This window comes from Channa argus, chromosome 16 (assembly GCF_033026475.1).
Source record: "Channa argus isolate prfri chromosome 16, Channa argus male v1.0, whole genome shotgun sequence".
In the NCBI taxonomy this organism is placed as follows: domain Eukaryota; kingdom Metazoa; phylum Chordata; class Actinopteri; order Anabantiformes; family Channidae; genus Channa; species Channa argus.
Genome location: NC_090212.1, coordinates 4550713 through 4566691, shown reverse-complemented (window position 1 = coordinate 4566691; position 15979 = coordinate 4550713). Strand labels below are relative to the sequence as shown.

The window sequence follows — 15979 nt, the reverse complement described above, 5'->3', positions numbered from 1 at the left end:
CCACTGCTGCTCTCCAGTCACACCATACTGTTAATTTACTTAATGTGTCTCACTCATCATGACCTTGTGCCCCCTGGCCTCAGCCCTCGCAGGTCAAATGGCTTCAGAATAAGGCGAGAAGAATCCAGCAGCGGACACTGGTATAAATGACAACTTCTTCAATCTTGTTCTTCCCTTGCCCAGGCATTTTACTGGGCAAGGGAATTCCTCAAATTGTGTGTATGTTTGTTTACAACCTGGTTGTCAGTTTGATGGGGTGGCAGGAAACATGCAAGTGGTGAATACACACGTTACAACCGACCCAATATATGTGCAAGTTTGGAAATCCTCTCACTTTGCCACTGGGTGTTGGAGATGGGAGCAGATGACTGCCTTTTAGAATAACACGGAATGCATCTATTTATGAATATCTGACAAAAACACTTCTCATGTTATACTCATCTTCTCATCTTGACCCTGTAGAGAAACTGTAATCTCATGTAAGAAGAAGAAATGCATTATATCAGATTTAACTAACAGCGAGTCCCTGGTGGATCAGTCCTTAATTCATTATGGACAAACCAGATCTATTTGGTGAGGCTAACCTTGCTTTTTTTCTCTTTGTTCTCTTTTTTGCAGTTAATCTTGAGAAGGTGCTGCATTTTCAAACTGGTGTGTTGTATTTTCTCCTAAATCAAAGACACAAAAGAACTCAGTTTGCAGATCAGCACACTTGAACTCCACATCACTTCTCTGAGACGCACCCAGCCTGCTTCAGCCTGAGAATTACAAAGTCTGTTTTCCCGTTTGTTGAACTTCTTGCATAGCCACATGAAGCGGTAACAACTATCAGACTCACTTCAGCACATGTGATCTTCTCACCAAGCTGGATGGCTTGTAAGCATATTAGCCAAAGTCTCCTCTTGGGCCCTCAACTAGAGTAATCTGGCACCTCGTGGGGTGGGGGGGCTGGATAAGCTGTTTTAGCTCCCACAAAAGGGAGGATAGCTCTCATAAGCCCTACCCAGAGCCAGCAACAAGGGGATGCACTTACCTCAACACTTCTCACAAGGACACTGATTGAGAGATGAAACCGGAAAAAGAAACTAACTCCTCCTTTGGGGATTCCCGTGGCCAAATTTGTAAAGACATTTTTGTATTTAATCGTTTTGAACAATATTGTATTGAAATTAGTTTACTGGGGAACACTACATTCTGCAATTTGTTGGCTGAATATAGCTGAGCATTGTTGAAACTGATCCCAGATACAGTATCTGTACTTTGTGTTCTTCAAACTTTTTAACATATTGAATGTTCCTGTTTCCCATGATTCTGCTTTCAGGTGCAAGTCCACACAGTTCACAGATACTTGAATAAGGTACCTACGCAAATGAGCTGTGACCTCTTGGAAAAAGTCAGTTACATGGGATAATGGTGTCAGATTCTTTCTGGATTGGAGCAAATAATTCCTTGAGTGCCTCTCATTCAGATTTCTGATTTGGGTACACTCTGAATCAACAGTTTGTTGTTGTATGACTAAAGTAACAGTTATAAGTGACTGGCATTAGATGAAGTAACAGACATGAGAGCCTCACAATCCCACTATTCTACAAACCTGCACTGTCAGATTTTAGGGTAATGTTTACTAAATTCAAGGGGTGCACCGCTAGTGCTTATGCTGATCCGAGCTTGGCTCCTTTTTGTTGTTTGAATGTGCATCTGGGCTTTACCAGAGATGACACACAGGCATTGTATTACTTAAATCCAAACATACTTGACTGAACCCCCCTTTCCACCACATACTGCTCTGAGTGAACCTGCATGCATTTGCCATTTCAGGCCTCACATTTGAGTGCTGTCACCCGCAGGCCTCCACATTATTACCACAGTTTTTTTTTTTTTTCTAGAAATGAATGGGAGGGGAATTTACCATTTGGAAGCAGAAACAATGAAGGTATGCAATTACATCCCGTGAGTAAAAGATACTGAGCAGCACTATTCTATTGAAAGTTTTTCTAAAAGTGTTTGTCCTGATATTTTTGTATTAAAAAGTAACCAAACTTTGAGTTTGGGCACGTTGTTGTGTGTATGTTGCTCATATAGCAGGTGGAGAGTAAACTATGAGTGTGTGTGTGCGCGTGTCTGTGTGTGTTGGGTATACTGAGTGCTCTCCTTTAACCAAGAAGCATGTTTTATACATATATACACAGTATATATTTTACATGCCATACAGTGCACACTATTTATACAGCCTTGTCCACTTTGTATTTAAGAGCTCTACATCCAGATTGCATGTTTGCTACCAAACAGCTCTATAATAACCACTTCGAAAATAAAGACATGGATGTGCCTTTTTGTATTGGATTATTTCTTAAAGTATCTCTGAAGTTATGATGTACTTCTATACATAGCATATTTTGGTTTATGCATGACCTTGAAATGACCACAATGATAAGAAGCTGAAATATTTGGTTTATTAAAATAGTTCACAATAGGACTCAATATTTATTCGGAGTAGGCAGATTTTAATTAAACTTGTCTTGTGCCACTCTATCAAAACATTTTCCTCATACAGTATGAAAATATGTTGGTCTTTTGTAGCCCATTCCTAGATGACGGAATGCTATAAAAATGTGTGGGTTTACCGAGGTAAAGGTATAAAAAGCACATTTTATGACTCAGCATTACAAAACCTGGTGATATAACCGTTATGACCCATCTGTTCTGTTTTCATGTACTGGCTGTCCATCAGTATGGTGTCAGCCCTTGGATCCAACTCTAAAACCTAGTCTTTTTTCTTGGAGCTGCGGTGGTGTTTCTGGTAGTAGAGCACGGTGAGTAACACCCACAGGTTCAGCAAGGCCATGGCGATGAACCGCACCAGCACTGTGGAAAATACAGACATTGTATTGGAATAAAGATGACCAGTAATTTGTACAAACAAAGTTGATGTGAACGTTTCAGCATTAATGATCTCAGTTAGAGCTGCCATAGATGCAGAATAAGGAAGGATCTGCAAGTTATAGAAGTTGCAAAAATGAATGTCTCTCCTTTATTATGGAGTGTCTTTCTCTATGTACTATCATTAGTCCCCATTACCTGCAGAAATGGGCTTTCACATATTATATAATATTATTTAGAGTGGAAATCAGTAGTTAGATTTTCAAGCTTTTTAAAAAAAATTACAATTCTTAGGAATTAATGGTGCAAACTTGCTAAGTTCTCTTTGGAACCATCCTAATTTTGGTTTTAAAATCTAATTTTTCAAAAGCAAATTCAATTTGCATCCAGCATGACCATTGACATTGTAGATTTTCAGGGTTTATTCTTCTCACTGAGCGCTGTCCTCTTATGAAATGTCACCCTCATCCCATTCAGTGAACCAAGGTTTTATCATGGTAAAATGCCACCACCAAAAAAAACTAAAAAATCTTGTGTAAAAATATAACCATTTTATATCTAGACAAATAATTTAAAGAGTTAATTCTGAAAAGTTTAGGTTCAATAAATAGTTTTCTCGAGGGTTCCACACATCACAGTCATTTATAATTCAGTCTGAGTTACCCTGCACATCTCCAGTCGTCACGGTGGTGGTGTAAATCCGTGCTGAAACAAAGGGGAAACCGAGTTAATGACATCCTCATTATCCAACCGAGCATCTAATATTTAATTAATGAAGCGTTGAATTGCTAATTTGTTAAATTAGGAGCCAAGTAAATAGTGTAATACATATTCACGAACTGAAACATTACAATAACAGTACTTCAGGGAGAAGGGGGGAAAAAAATCTCTAATTGGTTAAGCATTTCTGAGTTTATTATGAATGCTAAATATGAGGGTGGATATGAAAAGTGGAGAGCAGTCTTTTTGACACATATTTACTTCTCACATGCTTGTTTGGCTATTTGTTAGACCTAATCAACATTTTCTACAGAATGAAACAAGTTATATCATGGGTGTGCTGCCTATTGTGAGGTCCTTTTGCTGTCATCATGGGTTTCACTGATTGAACAGTGACCAAAAGTCTATAGTCAATTTAAAAGCTGCTGTAATCAATAGTTGTATAATATTTGTATACTCTGCAGTTCATCTGGTCTAAGTAGCTTTTTAACATGTTTCCGGTTTAAAGCCCACAACCCATAGTTCAGCCTCACAGATCTTTATTCACTGTAGCTGACTAACATATTAAATTTAGAAGCTAGACAGAGATTTTTCTCTGTAAGATGTTTAGACCAAAAACAGCTAAAAGAGAAAGATTATAGACTTTGGACAGTAGTGACTAATGCACCAAATGTAAGAAAATGCTACAGAATCTGTAAATTAGCCACTGTCTGCTGAATCTGCAAGACGACCATCTATGAGTGTTGTGTTTTCAGGTGGTTTCTCATTCCAAGTGACCACAACAAAACTTAAAAAAAAAATAAAAAATAAAAAATATTTATAAAAAGAAATGAAACTGCAGCAGCATTGCCAAGAAATTTGGTTCTTTCAAATACACTTCATTACGAAGACAGCAGTTAACACTCACCTATGCACGTGTAGGTAGCCATAGCCCAGGTGAGGGCACTAACCTGTCCAGCATCTTTAGACTTCCACAGGCATTGCAGCTGGGCCAACTTACTGGCTGCACTGATAAATGTGCACAGGCTCTGAAAAGAAAAGTGGAGGCCCCCAGTGTTTCTGCACGTTAGTACAGTACAACATCATGACGAGCTGGATACTTCAATACTGATCAGTTTGAAAAGTTTCTTTCTGTAGCCTCTACAAATGCAAAGGGGAAAAGCAGTTGAAGGATCACTGCTCTCATCTATTTGTATGCAAAAATATTTTAATATGCATTCATTTCATTAACCAGTGAGGCTACGTATATGGCATTTTGTAAGCTCTGGTTGCCTTCATGAGATACTTCACATGCTATGAGGTCTACAAAAGTTTCTGTACAAATCTCTACCTCATTACCCCTGATTGATGACATGTCATTCCTTTGCTTATTCTATAACTGATGATTGATGTATTACCATAGCCAAATCTATGATCCACTTCTCTACAGTGAGGAGCCTCCAGCCCCCGGCCAACCTGAACACCTTATGTTAAGGCAATAACACGTGATATGAAAAAGTATCAACAAAGGCCAATGGATCATTGATCATCTTCAACACTGAATGAACACGCCCTCGTTCATTGTGTTAAAAAAGTGAAAACGTGCAGTGGAAGGATACACCAAGACGTAGATGACGCTCTGCCGCAGGCTACCATTGTAGTGAAGAATCAGCAGCAGAAGAAAGACATCTGAGAACACAGGGCAGGTTATAATGTGCTTTGCTTAAGGGAAAATGATCAGTGGGCTGGATGTTCCACATCACCGGTGAACATTTTGATACAGGTCTCATCAAGTCATCCCAAAGCTATAGACCATTTTGGATTTGCATTCAAGACGCAGTAAATATCTCACTTATTTATAATTAAGACTGTGACAGTTGTTCCTATCGATTACGGATGAGGACATTTATGCAATACAAATGTTCAATTACTGTAGTTCCCACGGGCTTAATAAAAGGTTAAAAATGTCTTAATGCCTCTTAAGGCCCATCTCAAGTCTTTTGTTTCTACAGTCAATGTGATTATGGTGAAGTTACATTATTATCATTAATCATATGGATATTTCACTATTTACTGCCAAATCCCTGGGTATAGAAATCTGCTCTATCAAGAGAACTGTTTGAGCTCTTATTTTAATTATTCAATGGACTGATGCTGTACAGCACATGAGGCGAAAAGTGCTGGATTTAGAGTGCCTTGCAAAAGTAAATTTTCCACATTTTGTCACGTTACAACCACAAATGTAGATTATTTCATTGGGATTTTATGTGCTAGACCAACACAAAGCGGTACATAATCGTGAAGTTAAACGAAAATTATAAATGGTTTTCAAAATGTTTCCAAAAAAGTGTAAGCGCCCCTTTTAAAATATCCAAAGCATTGAACATCTCACGGACCACTGTCCAATCTATCATGCGAAAATGGAAAGAGGGGCACAACTGCAAACCTACAAGACATGGCCGTCCACCTAAACTGACAGCCTGAGCAAGGAGAGCATTGATCAGAGAGGCAGCCAAGAGGCCCATGGTGACTGTGGAGGAGCTGCAGAGATCCACAGCTCAGGTGGCAGAATTTGCTCACAGGACAACTATTCATGCACTCCACAAATCTGGCCTTTAGAGAAGAAGAGTGGCAAGAAGAAAGCCATTGTTGAAAGAAAGCCATAACAAGTCCCCACAAGTCATGTGGGGGACACAACAAACATGTGGAAGAAAGTGCTCTGGTCAAATGAGACCAGAATTTAACTTTTTGGCCTAAATGCAAAATGCTATGTGTGGCTGAAACCTAACACTGCACATCACCCTGAACAAACCATCCCCACCGTGAAACATAGGGAATTTTTAAAAGCCATTTATCATTTTCATTTCACTTCACAATTAAGTACCACTTTGTGTTAGTCTATCAAAAAGTTGCTAAAAAGGTTTACACTTTTCAACTCTGCATTAAAACAAGAGTAAACATTCCTCCTGTTGATCCAGGCCTTTAAGAGGTGATTCTTAATTAAGTGATGGAGGGTAAAATCCATATCACTCCATCTGTGCTAAAATGTATTAAAAGGTTTATGATAACAATCATCCAAATTAGTCACATAACAGCCGAAGTGGAAGAAGAAGAAGAAGAAGTAGTGGATATCTCCCAAAGTTGCCTTGTTTTTACTTTAGTTCACATTAAATCACATTTTTGCCCATAGCTATGGATGTCGGTTCCCACCACTTCCATTGAAAAGGCTTCAAGAAGAAATCTCCTCATGGCCACAGTGAACATGAGGAATGATTACAGCAGGTAAAACCTGAAGATATGGGGCCTGGTTATTGTGTGAAGACAAATGTAAAGTCATCTTCTAAAACTGAAAAACATTAAAATGCACAGCAACCTTTACAGAATATCACATAAAAAAAAGTCAACTCACCTTGAGCTATCAGGATCGGATATTCCAGATATGTTGGTGCTGGGTATTCATAGTACATCTGGTACGTTACAAAAACAATGAAGCTGTAAAGCAAATGTTGTCACGTTATTGCAGTGCTTACATTCAGTTCTAATTAAATATGAAATGTAGAAAAACGTGAACGCCTTCAAATAAACTGACTGCATTACACTCATGGTTGGATGTAGTGAGAAGGGATTCCCTTGTCACGTCAGCCATTTGTACTAAACTCAGGCAGTGCAACTAACAATACACTGATTAATAACCAAACAGTTGCAGCCAATGTTTAGTTCACTCTTTAATGGGAGCAGCTTCAGCTTAACACCTCGCTACAGTCAATGCATCTGCATCTTTACCAAGCTAAGATAAAGATGGATGCATTTTTAACAGAGTGTTAGTGTGCACGTACATGTTTCTATGAGCAGACAAGGCTAGAGCTGGGAAAGTAATGCAAGGTGAAAGAAAAGCCCATGATGACATGAATCAAAATAAAAATCAAGTTAAAGCTGCACGAGACGTTTTCATGTGTTTTTGGAGCGACATTGCTGGGAGTGGTCACCACTTTATACACTGTATACATAAGGTAGGAATTTTATCGCTTTTAATATGGCTTGCAAGATATATACACAATATATTAACTTATCCAGATAAATTTCATCATGTTTTTGGTACTTGCCAGATTGGAAATAAGAGTTTTACAGAAAGAAACTTGCCAAAACTGCCAAAGCAATCAGTCAATGAGGGATATTGATAAATAAAATCAGTCCAACCAATGTATTCCCTGCTTTTTATGCTATATGGGGCTATAATGCCAAAAAGCAGTGATTCATTACGGTTGTAAGCGTGGAAGTACAGTATGTCTATTTAACTAGAAGACAGGATTTTCTGGATTATAGGCATGCTGTGTAATTTTGACACATAAAATGCATTTATTACAGCATAAATACTTTACGCAGTGCAGCTTTAAGGCTCGGCTGTTTCACTTTAACATGCACAATGACAGCAGGCCATCACTCACCACCACAGTAGAGACATTAGGGACAGGGCAGCTACTGCCAGGCACCAAGGAGAGACAGGACACAGAAATGATAGAGCTGCTTACTCTTTAACTACAAATGATCCCAGGAAACACCAACAACAGTGAATCTGTCTGTGGTTTTGTTCATATTGGTCTGACCAAACTTCCTGCTTAGTATAGAAGAACTAGTTCAGGAACTACTTTGCTGCCTTGATTTATACCAGAGAGCGCAGCAGAGAGGTTAGAGCACACAGGGGCCAATTTGTTTTTCCTATACTTAATAATTCCTCCTAAGTCTTTAGTATTTTTTGGTACTGATATGATCAAGTAATTTCTTTCAAAGGTATCTTTTCATTTGTGTGCCAAAAACTCAATCAAGGGGCTTCCTGGACACAGTCTCTGCATGTCTTGTTAAACTCTTACTCCAGAAGAAAATAGCTTTTTATCCACACACAACAATCATTGTGTAACAATCTTAATTTAGTCCACTGAAGGCAAATATTGAGAGGAATGTGCAATAGCTTTCTGTAACGTTTTATTAAAATGAAATGTATATGGTAGCTCAGTTATGTGCCAAATGTAACAATATATATTAAGAATTTAGTAACTAATTTTATATCACGTTTATTGAAATATGCGGCATTTTAAACACAGTTTGGAAGTGTGGTTGTCTACACAAGAGATGTACCCAATGAGAAACAGGAAGACGACATCACTTCATCACGGCACCACTCAATAGCAGAATCAGAATTTCTGCTCAAAAGCAGAAAGTGATTTTCACTGGTCCCACTTCACTTCCATCACCGACTTTAACGCACTTCAAAGACCACGAAAATACATTCACTCCCCTTCCCCAGAAAATAAAAGAAGTTATACTGGGAGCTACATACCCGATCAACTCCAGGAGAAGACTGTTGAGACTGACTCCAGTCGTTGATTTCGCTCGCATGAGCGCAAAGATCTGCGGGAACTTTAGCACCATGCACACAAACAGTGTGCTGAAGTTGGCGACATGCAGCAACGAGTCGGACTGCATTGTCTAGTGATGGAGAAGCCTTAAATGTGAACTTTAGATTACTAGATGTCAGAGGATTTCACTACAACTAGCATTCAGATGCACCCACTGCGTTGTCACCGGTGTTACGGTGAATTTAGGGAAACTTCCGTTCTTAGCCTCCAAAATATTCATGTTCAAAATATAGGAAACTGGTTTTCAAACAGTTCCAAAACTCATATACAAACCCAAAATTACAATAACTAATACGTTGAACTAGTTTGAGCCTAAAAACTGCCAATCTAAAATGTGCTGCTTTTTCAAACTTATTCCTAAAAGATAGAGACTTTTATATCGTAGGTCAATTTGTTTGATTTCCTATACGGTTCCGTGAACTTGACGCAGCCTTCTCTCTCACTTCCGCATCCATTTGCTGAGATGAGATCGTGGATGCGATTGGCCTGTTGAGTCCACCGCAAAGTCAAACCAACGCGCTTGAATTGTTCGTTTCAAAACGTCTCTTCCTCATTTGTATAACGCTGTGCTGCAGTTTATAACAGGTGATTAGAAAAAAAATTCAAAGTACTAGTATAATCAAACTCACCATTTATTATCATTTCCAAGTTAGCCTTTAAAGCCTTTTACCCTTCGCACCACACAGTAGGCCTGTCATTTGTTGCTGTTAGCAATTTTAACACGCTTAATTACTCAGACTTTAAAATGAGACACTAATAAAGGAATTTTATTATAATGCATAAATTGGCACTCTAAGGCAGCTAAAATAGTACAAAAACCTGAGACTTACAAAGTTACATAAAATGGAGGGAAATCACAAAAGACAGAGAGGGAGAGAAAAATAAAATAATTTTATGGCTCCACCATGATGCAATGGCTTTGTGATGCTGGAAAATATGTAACAGTTATTTTATGCATTTCAGATAAAACCAATTTAACACCAAGATAAAACATATCCCCACAGCCTCAGTAAAATTCTCATTTGGTTAATGTTAATAGAGCTAAGTTCTACATACATGTATGTAGAGGTGATACAACCTTTCACTCATCCAAATTTGGTCAGGACCCAAGTTAGAGAAGCTTATTAAATACTTGATGGAACTTGGATAACATGAATATGATATTCTGCTGTCTTCCATTCTTATTTCTTATAACAAATGCTTTAAAGTTTTATACTCCGTGTATAGTTTTTTGTTTCCAACAACAATCAATGCCTATGAATACAAATCACTCACTTACTAAAAATCTGCTGTGTTCTTCTCATTACTCCTGACTCCTAAAGTAATATGGTTTCTATGTAGATCTCTGTATTTCATCAAAAATACACTCTTAAAAAAAAGCTACATTGAGTACCATATCATGTCAAACCCATCTGAGGTCCTCCCGTGCGGACGACCGGATGTGAGGTGGTCTAACAGGGCAGCATCTCTGGATCCTGCTTGCACTTGTGATGGCTTCCAGACCAGAGTAAGAGCCTGTCCAGTCTGACCAGTTCACTTCCCAGGGGACTGGACAATCTGCTACCAAACATCTGGTTAGTGGTGTTGGGGACATGATCAGAGTAAAGTGGCACATAGTTGGGCAAAGGCTCCTCTGACTTCAGCTGTCCCTACGAACATAGAGGAGTAAAGTCAGAGTCAGATCAACATCACATTGTATAACCTGATTACAACATAGGAAACTTTTTACCATTTACTAATTTATGTCAACTATAGGTTGATAAAGAACACTGTTAGTAGTAATATTTTAGATTAAAGCTGCAGCAACACATTTATTGCAGGTATTTAAAATGTTTATATCATTGGACAGTTTCATCTATCAAGTCAAATATTTTAAAGCTGCAATGGCAAATATTTCATATCTTTTTGTTACTGTGTTAGTGTGCTTGGGAATTGTGCATTCAAAAGAGGTACAGTTCAAGAAAACATTATAGTCTTACCATCTGATCGTAGTTTCTGAGAAAGTTCCACTTCTTCTCCCTGTGGACAATAGTGATTTGGTTGAGTCTGTCAACGTCAGGTGACTAAAACAAAAGAGATGCAATCAACATGACAAACTATCTGTCTTCTCTTCTTTTCCCCTGAAGGTTTAAGAGATTTATGTTCACACTCACCATTCCCGGATTCCTCTCCTCTCCCGCCACACTAACTCTTTCCACACTTCGGCCTGCTTTACAGGATCTGCTTTGTCCGGATTCTGGTCCAAGGACACCTGGTCTCCTTTAGCAAAGTGCGTCCTGTCCGCAGGCAGCTGCTTTGTAGTCGGCCTGATTCCATTCGATCGCTCCGGTAGCCGGTAGCCTGCAGAAGATACGCGCTTGATATTGTTCAGCTCCATTCAGTTTTACAGATTTTACAAGAAAAGCAGCCGATCAGCCAGTAAAGCAGACCATGGATCTGGGTTTAAGTGCAATAGATCGGAGGGTTTGTAGCTAAAACAATCACTGCCTCCTGTTTTGTTTACGTTACTATGGAGCTGGGGCAATTATTGCCCACACCGTGTCTGCTGAGGGCAAATAACAATAGTCAGAATTACATCAGCAGTCACACGCAGCTGGTTTCAAGTGAAAAACGCCCACAGACTACGAGATTTATTTACAAGCTTTTAAAATTCTACCTTTGTCCCACCTTGCATTGTGGCAGTTGTTTTAATGTTCGTTATTTGAATATAAAGGAAATCAATGTGTATATTTAGTAATGTGAGGGTCTGAAAAATGTCCACAAATAAAAAAATAATGGACTCATACTCAGAAACTTATGTTATAATTTCAGTATTGTAAATGAATTTATTAATAATTTATTTCTGAGTGGTTTTAAATAACATAATCTGAATTTATCGCCAGCATCAGAACTCCATCGTGTTATTCCCACGTCACCCGGAAGTGTACAATAAACGCTTTTATTCTGAAACAGGATGTACGTTTACTTTGTAGCAAAGGGAAACTTGACGGGGATGAAATCCGTTACGGGCTTTCGAGTCATATCCCCATGAATTGAAACGAGCAGCAAGGTCAAGGTATCGTTAATAATTTTTATACAGCGTTAGCTGCTTGAATGTCATGTCATTTATGGTTCTAGTCGTAAAGTGAATTTTAAAGCAGCTAGGAAGGCTTGAACATGTTTTAAGCTGGATAACATTAACGTTACCTCAGGCTAACGTCAGTGAACACAGCGAGGACACTTCATCTCTCTGGGCAACTTTTTCCACGATGCATGACCATAAAGTCAGTGGCGTCCAACTGCCCAATGATACCAGGCACCAGCCAAAATAAACGTGGCCTGCGTTATTTGTCTCTGAGCTCGAACCGGTTTTTAAACATATGCTAGCTCGCTAACAATTTCCTGTCAGCTATGTGGGTTAAGTACCACTTTGGTTAACAGTCGAACCTAATGGAGAAATCAATTAAATAACTGTTCAGACACCAGCTACAAACATGTGAGATGAGGGGTCATTTCCGCGTTAGTTGACCTCATTTAGTTATTTGATGCTAGCTGGCGCTATGTTGCACAGTTACACGTTACAACGTTACACAGTGTCGACAGGTTAAACCGTTACACATTGCACCAAACGTATTTCCTCTAGTCCACCAAACAACTCAAGTGTGTTCAGTAATTTGAGTAGTTGGAACTGTTAATGTCACTGGATGTAAACGATTTGTATGAGTGTGAGTAAAAGTGACTGAGAGGGAATCATATAAGTGTCTGTTGATCAGACCTGCTCCATTTCAAGGGGGGTTTTGCTAGAATTCAGGGACCACAAAAAGTTCAGGGCTCTGTCGTGTTATCCTAGTTATCCCCGTCTGTGTCTGTTGGCTGTTTTTTTTTCCACATGTTGCATTATTATTAGTGACACCAAAATGAGCTTGATCTAAGTTTTTAATTTTATATTTTACTCAGATATCGAACTTAGATGCTTGGTACTGTATTGTGCTCTGCTGCAATGCTGTGATGTTTTGTTCGACCTGGCATTTAACAGACACTGCAGTTAGTCAAAATAAGTAGTTAAAATTTCTGGAATCAAGTACCCATAAAGCTGTCAAAATGTTTATCAGTTCAAAATATATCATTGTATTGGATCATCATTAGCTTTGAGGATGGGAGCAGGGAGTCATCATGGGTCAGATCAACAAGCAGAGGCTTATTGCAAAGTAGGTCACTGTCACACTGCAAAGTCCTAATCTTCAGAAAGCCTGGGAGTGACCACAGAGAGACATTGGAGAGTTCTAACCAACATGCTTCTCAGCGGTTATCACACAAAAGTACAGTCAGTTCAGGTAGTAGAAATAATGTAGTTTGTCAAGTAGGTGCTTTTTAAATCTTGGTTTGTAATGGCTGTGGTTTTGTTTAGAAAGTGCATGTGCTGCTTTCTTCTTTAGACCATCAGTTAAAAGTGGGTTACAGCTCTTGGCTACTCACTGATTATTTTGTCATTTGCAAGCTTTACCCTGTCATTTGCATATGGAAACCATTGAGAATAAATGAATGTTTGTTTTGTTTTAGTTTGCTTGGAATTCACAAGAAATTGTTCTGTTATTATCTGCTCTATACATCATACTATAATATAAGTTATCATTATGTCATTACCCAAGTATGCAGGCAGTCATATGTGAAAGAAGTACAACAGACTGTTTTCAGTGCACACATTTTGACCTGTCACAGTGGCAAAAAGCACAGCTATATTAACAAAATTATTGGTTGCAGAGTTCCATTTAAATGTTTGCTTTATTTGGATTACTATCTGTCCCACTATGGCTTAGACTACTGAAGCACTTAAGTAAAACAAAGCAGTTTTTAAAGTTATGAGTAACACCTGAGCTTTTCCTACTACTGTATGTCCACGTCAGTGTCCCTATGGGATTCCCTCTTGTAGGCTGTATTGCTCTTCTCTTTTTGCAGAGCTGCAATTTACTAACAATCTACCCAAAGGTGCTACCAAATGGCAAATTTTCTTGCTTGAGGTTCTTATCTTAAAGACACCTTCAGGTATTTCATTTCTGTGGAGTTGTTAAGTAAGATTATACCAATTTGTTCTACACACTGGTAACTGTACTTACTAGAGATACTTGAAGACCCTTTTCTCTCATCTTAAAGGCTTCTTCTATCTATGGTGCTTGACACTCAGAATAGTCAGGTGGGACAACGGTTAGTTTTTTTTTCCGTTTATCTCATCTTCAAAAAGGGAAAATGCTTTTTTATTTTTTATTTGTAGTTTTTTTTTTTTTATAAGAAAGGTCACACATGAAGTTCAGCTCCACTTCTTTCTAGCGAAAGCTTGTAGGGACTGGATGTATTACCCGTGGGTGCTTCAGCATGAGATGCTTTCTGTCTGCAGAAATGGGACCTGGCCTTTTTAATGAAGGACAATCTTCCTAATCACAACCACCACTTTGGTATCCTTTTGTGTGCACCATCGCCTTACAGCCACATTCTCTGCATTGTATAGTTAACTTATCAGGTTTTGGCAGCGGTGGGATTAGAGGTGCACACAGTTTATATTCAAAAGTTGGAATAACAGTCCAATTGAGGAGATTCAAAAGTGGGAACATCATGAAAGTGTGCACTCTATAAATAGCCACAACCTGGGACCCTGGGGATGAACAGGGTATAATCAGAGAGGTGGGGGTTGTTATTGGAGATTGAGGAGGGGGAAAGTCTATGTGCTGGGGAGTTATTTTGGGAAGCAGTTTAGCTAGGTGTTCTGCTGGACCCAGTCTGTGTCTCTTGATTTTAGTTGGACTAGGAGATTCTGAATGGAGATCAACAAAAAAGAGGATAAAGAAGAAGATGACAGTGAGTGCTGGTTGTTTGGTGTGATTTAGGGCTCAGTGTTGCCTTCCCAGGCTTAGGCCTGTGTGTGCGCTAGATTGTAGTTCAGCCTCTTAACTTTTGTCCTTTTACTGACCTTCCTTTTTTCCTTTTACAATGTCAGTGTGTCAAAATTAGGCCAGTAGCTTAGTATATGTTCACCATACACCTTTGTTTATAATGTTCTGTAGGAAAATGAGCACTTAAGCCACTTGTAGCAGCTTTTTTTTTTTTTTTTTTTTTTTTTTTTTTAATTCTGGGTCAAATTCAGACCTTCTTAGCTTCCATAATAAATTATCTTGTTGGATTGATATCTTTGATGACTTGTGTTTACCTGGAATCCCAAGCATTTAATCCTTTCACTCCTTTACCACTGGATGTAGTCATGTTATACTTCAGTATCACACTGTCCTGTAGGTATTATTGTTGGAGACTTTGTTAAAGTCAGTCATAACATCATTATGTTGTGATACTAAGACACATATATTTTTATCCACTAAATTCTACCTTGAGTGGAGGTTTAAGCATACTGTACCAGGCCCACTTAAGAACAAAAATGTTAAAGCTCATGTTTTAGCGGGATAGTACTTGATTTTCGGAGAGCGAGAGATTGATTTAAAAGGGGGAAGTTCTCATTTCTTTAATGAGAACCTACGTGTCTTCTCACTATGGGATTTCTGATAATATTCCATCCACAGACCCTGAGGGGGAGATGACAAAGGAGGATGTTTCAGAGCCTGTCGAGGGGGACATCATCCTGGGCTGCCACCCTAGGCTCTCCTCCCATCAGCGACCGGTTATCCATCAAGTGGCTTCTGCACCCATGCCCAGTGACTGTGGTGAGGAGCCATCAGCAATGTGAACAGACACACAGTGAGATGTGTGACATTTCAGACTAAATGAACAGATTGTGAAAAGGTTGTATGTCACATGCTTTACGTATGACTAGAATTTAAAAAAATGTTTCAACTGCATTTTTCATCATTTGATCAGTGCACCGCTAGGATAGACTAAGGAAGATTTATGCAATAATAATAATCAGTAAAAAAATAACGATGAAAATACTCAGTAATAATGCAAACTAGAAAAGGCAATTTCCAAGGAAATTACGTGGGAGAGCTGTTAAGTCGCCCGGTAGAGGC

At 38.8% G+C, this 15979-nt stretch overlaps 4 protein-coding genes across 17 annotated transcripts in view; 2 read left to right on the top strand and 2 right to left on the bottom strand.

The window, feature by feature from the left end:
* Nucleotides 1-2329, top strand: part of rock2a (rho-associated, coiled-coil containing protein kinase 2a) — a 31335-nt gene extending 29006 nt beyond the window's left edge. Inside the window, exon 32 of the mRNA XM_067479380.1 lies at nucleotides 619-2329. Within this exon, the coding sequence (XP_067335481.1) occupies nucleotides 619-622 (4 nt within the window). The 3' untranslated portion in view covers nucleotides 623-2329. The remainder of the gene's footprint in view (nucleotides 1-618) is intronic.
* A 104-nt stretch (nucleotides 2330-2433) lies between these two features.
* slc66a3 (solute carrier family 66 member 3) lies at nucleotides 2434-9174 on the bottom strand. Its single transcript, XM_067479381.1, has 7 exons — nucleotides 8915-9174; nucleotides 6989-7071; nucleotides 5199-5268; nucleotides 4998-5055; nucleotides 4508-4628; nucleotides 3544-3585; nucleotides 2434-2865 (listed from the first exon to the last, which is right to left on the bottom strand). The coding sequence occupies exons 1-7, from the start codon at nucleotides 9058-9060 to the stop codon at nucleotides 2765-2767; spliced, it is 621 nt and encodes a 206-aa protein (XP_067335482.1). The 5' UTR covers nucleotides 9061-9174; the 3' UTR covers nucleotides 2434-2764.
* A 449-nt stretch (nucleotides 9175-9623) lies between these two features.
* Nucleotides 9624-11603, bottom strand: c16h2orf50 (chromosome 16 C2orf50 homolog). 2 transcript variants are annotated; one of them, XR_010911127.1, is made up of 4 exons: nucleotides 11147-11603; nucleotides 10973-11012; nucleotides 10387-10642; nucleotides 9624-9818 (listed from the first exon to the last, which is right to left on the bottom strand). XR_010911127.1 is itself a non-coding variant. In XM_067480947.1 (3 exons), exons 1-3 carry the CDS (start codon nucleotides 11368-11370, stop codon nucleotides 10445-10447), a joined length of 462 nt encoding a protein of 153 aa, XP_067337048.1. In that variant the 5' UTR covers nucleotides 11371-11601; the 3' UTR covers nucleotides 9624-10444. The 2 variants fall into 2 exon arrangements, 1 of the variants encoding a protein (XP_067337048.1); XM_067480947.1 differs by having other exon boundaries at nucleotides 9624-10642; nucleotides 11147-11601.
* Nucleotides 11604-11943: 340 nt separating this feature from the next.
* Nucleotides 11944-15979, top strand: part of LOC137101086 (CAP-Gly domain-containing linker protein 4-like) — a 43708-nt gene continuing 39672 nt past the window's right edge. For 6 of the 13 annotated variants that reach the window (XR_010910986.1, XR_010910988.1, XR_010910985.1 and 3 more), the window contains exons 1-2: nucleotides 14683-14822; nucleotides 15536-15676. Coding sequence is in view for 7 of the 13 variants with exons in the window: in XM_067478983.1 (XP_067335084.1) it covers nucleotides 14783-14822; nucleotides 15536-15676 (181 nt within the window). In the remaining 6 variants the exon portion in view is untranslated. Of the gene's footprint in view, nucleotides 12049-14681; nucleotides 14823-15535; nucleotides 15711-15979 lie in introns of those variants that run through there. The other 7 variants (XM_067478988.1, XM_067478986.1, XM_067478987.1 and 4 more) reach the window with 7 other exon arrangements.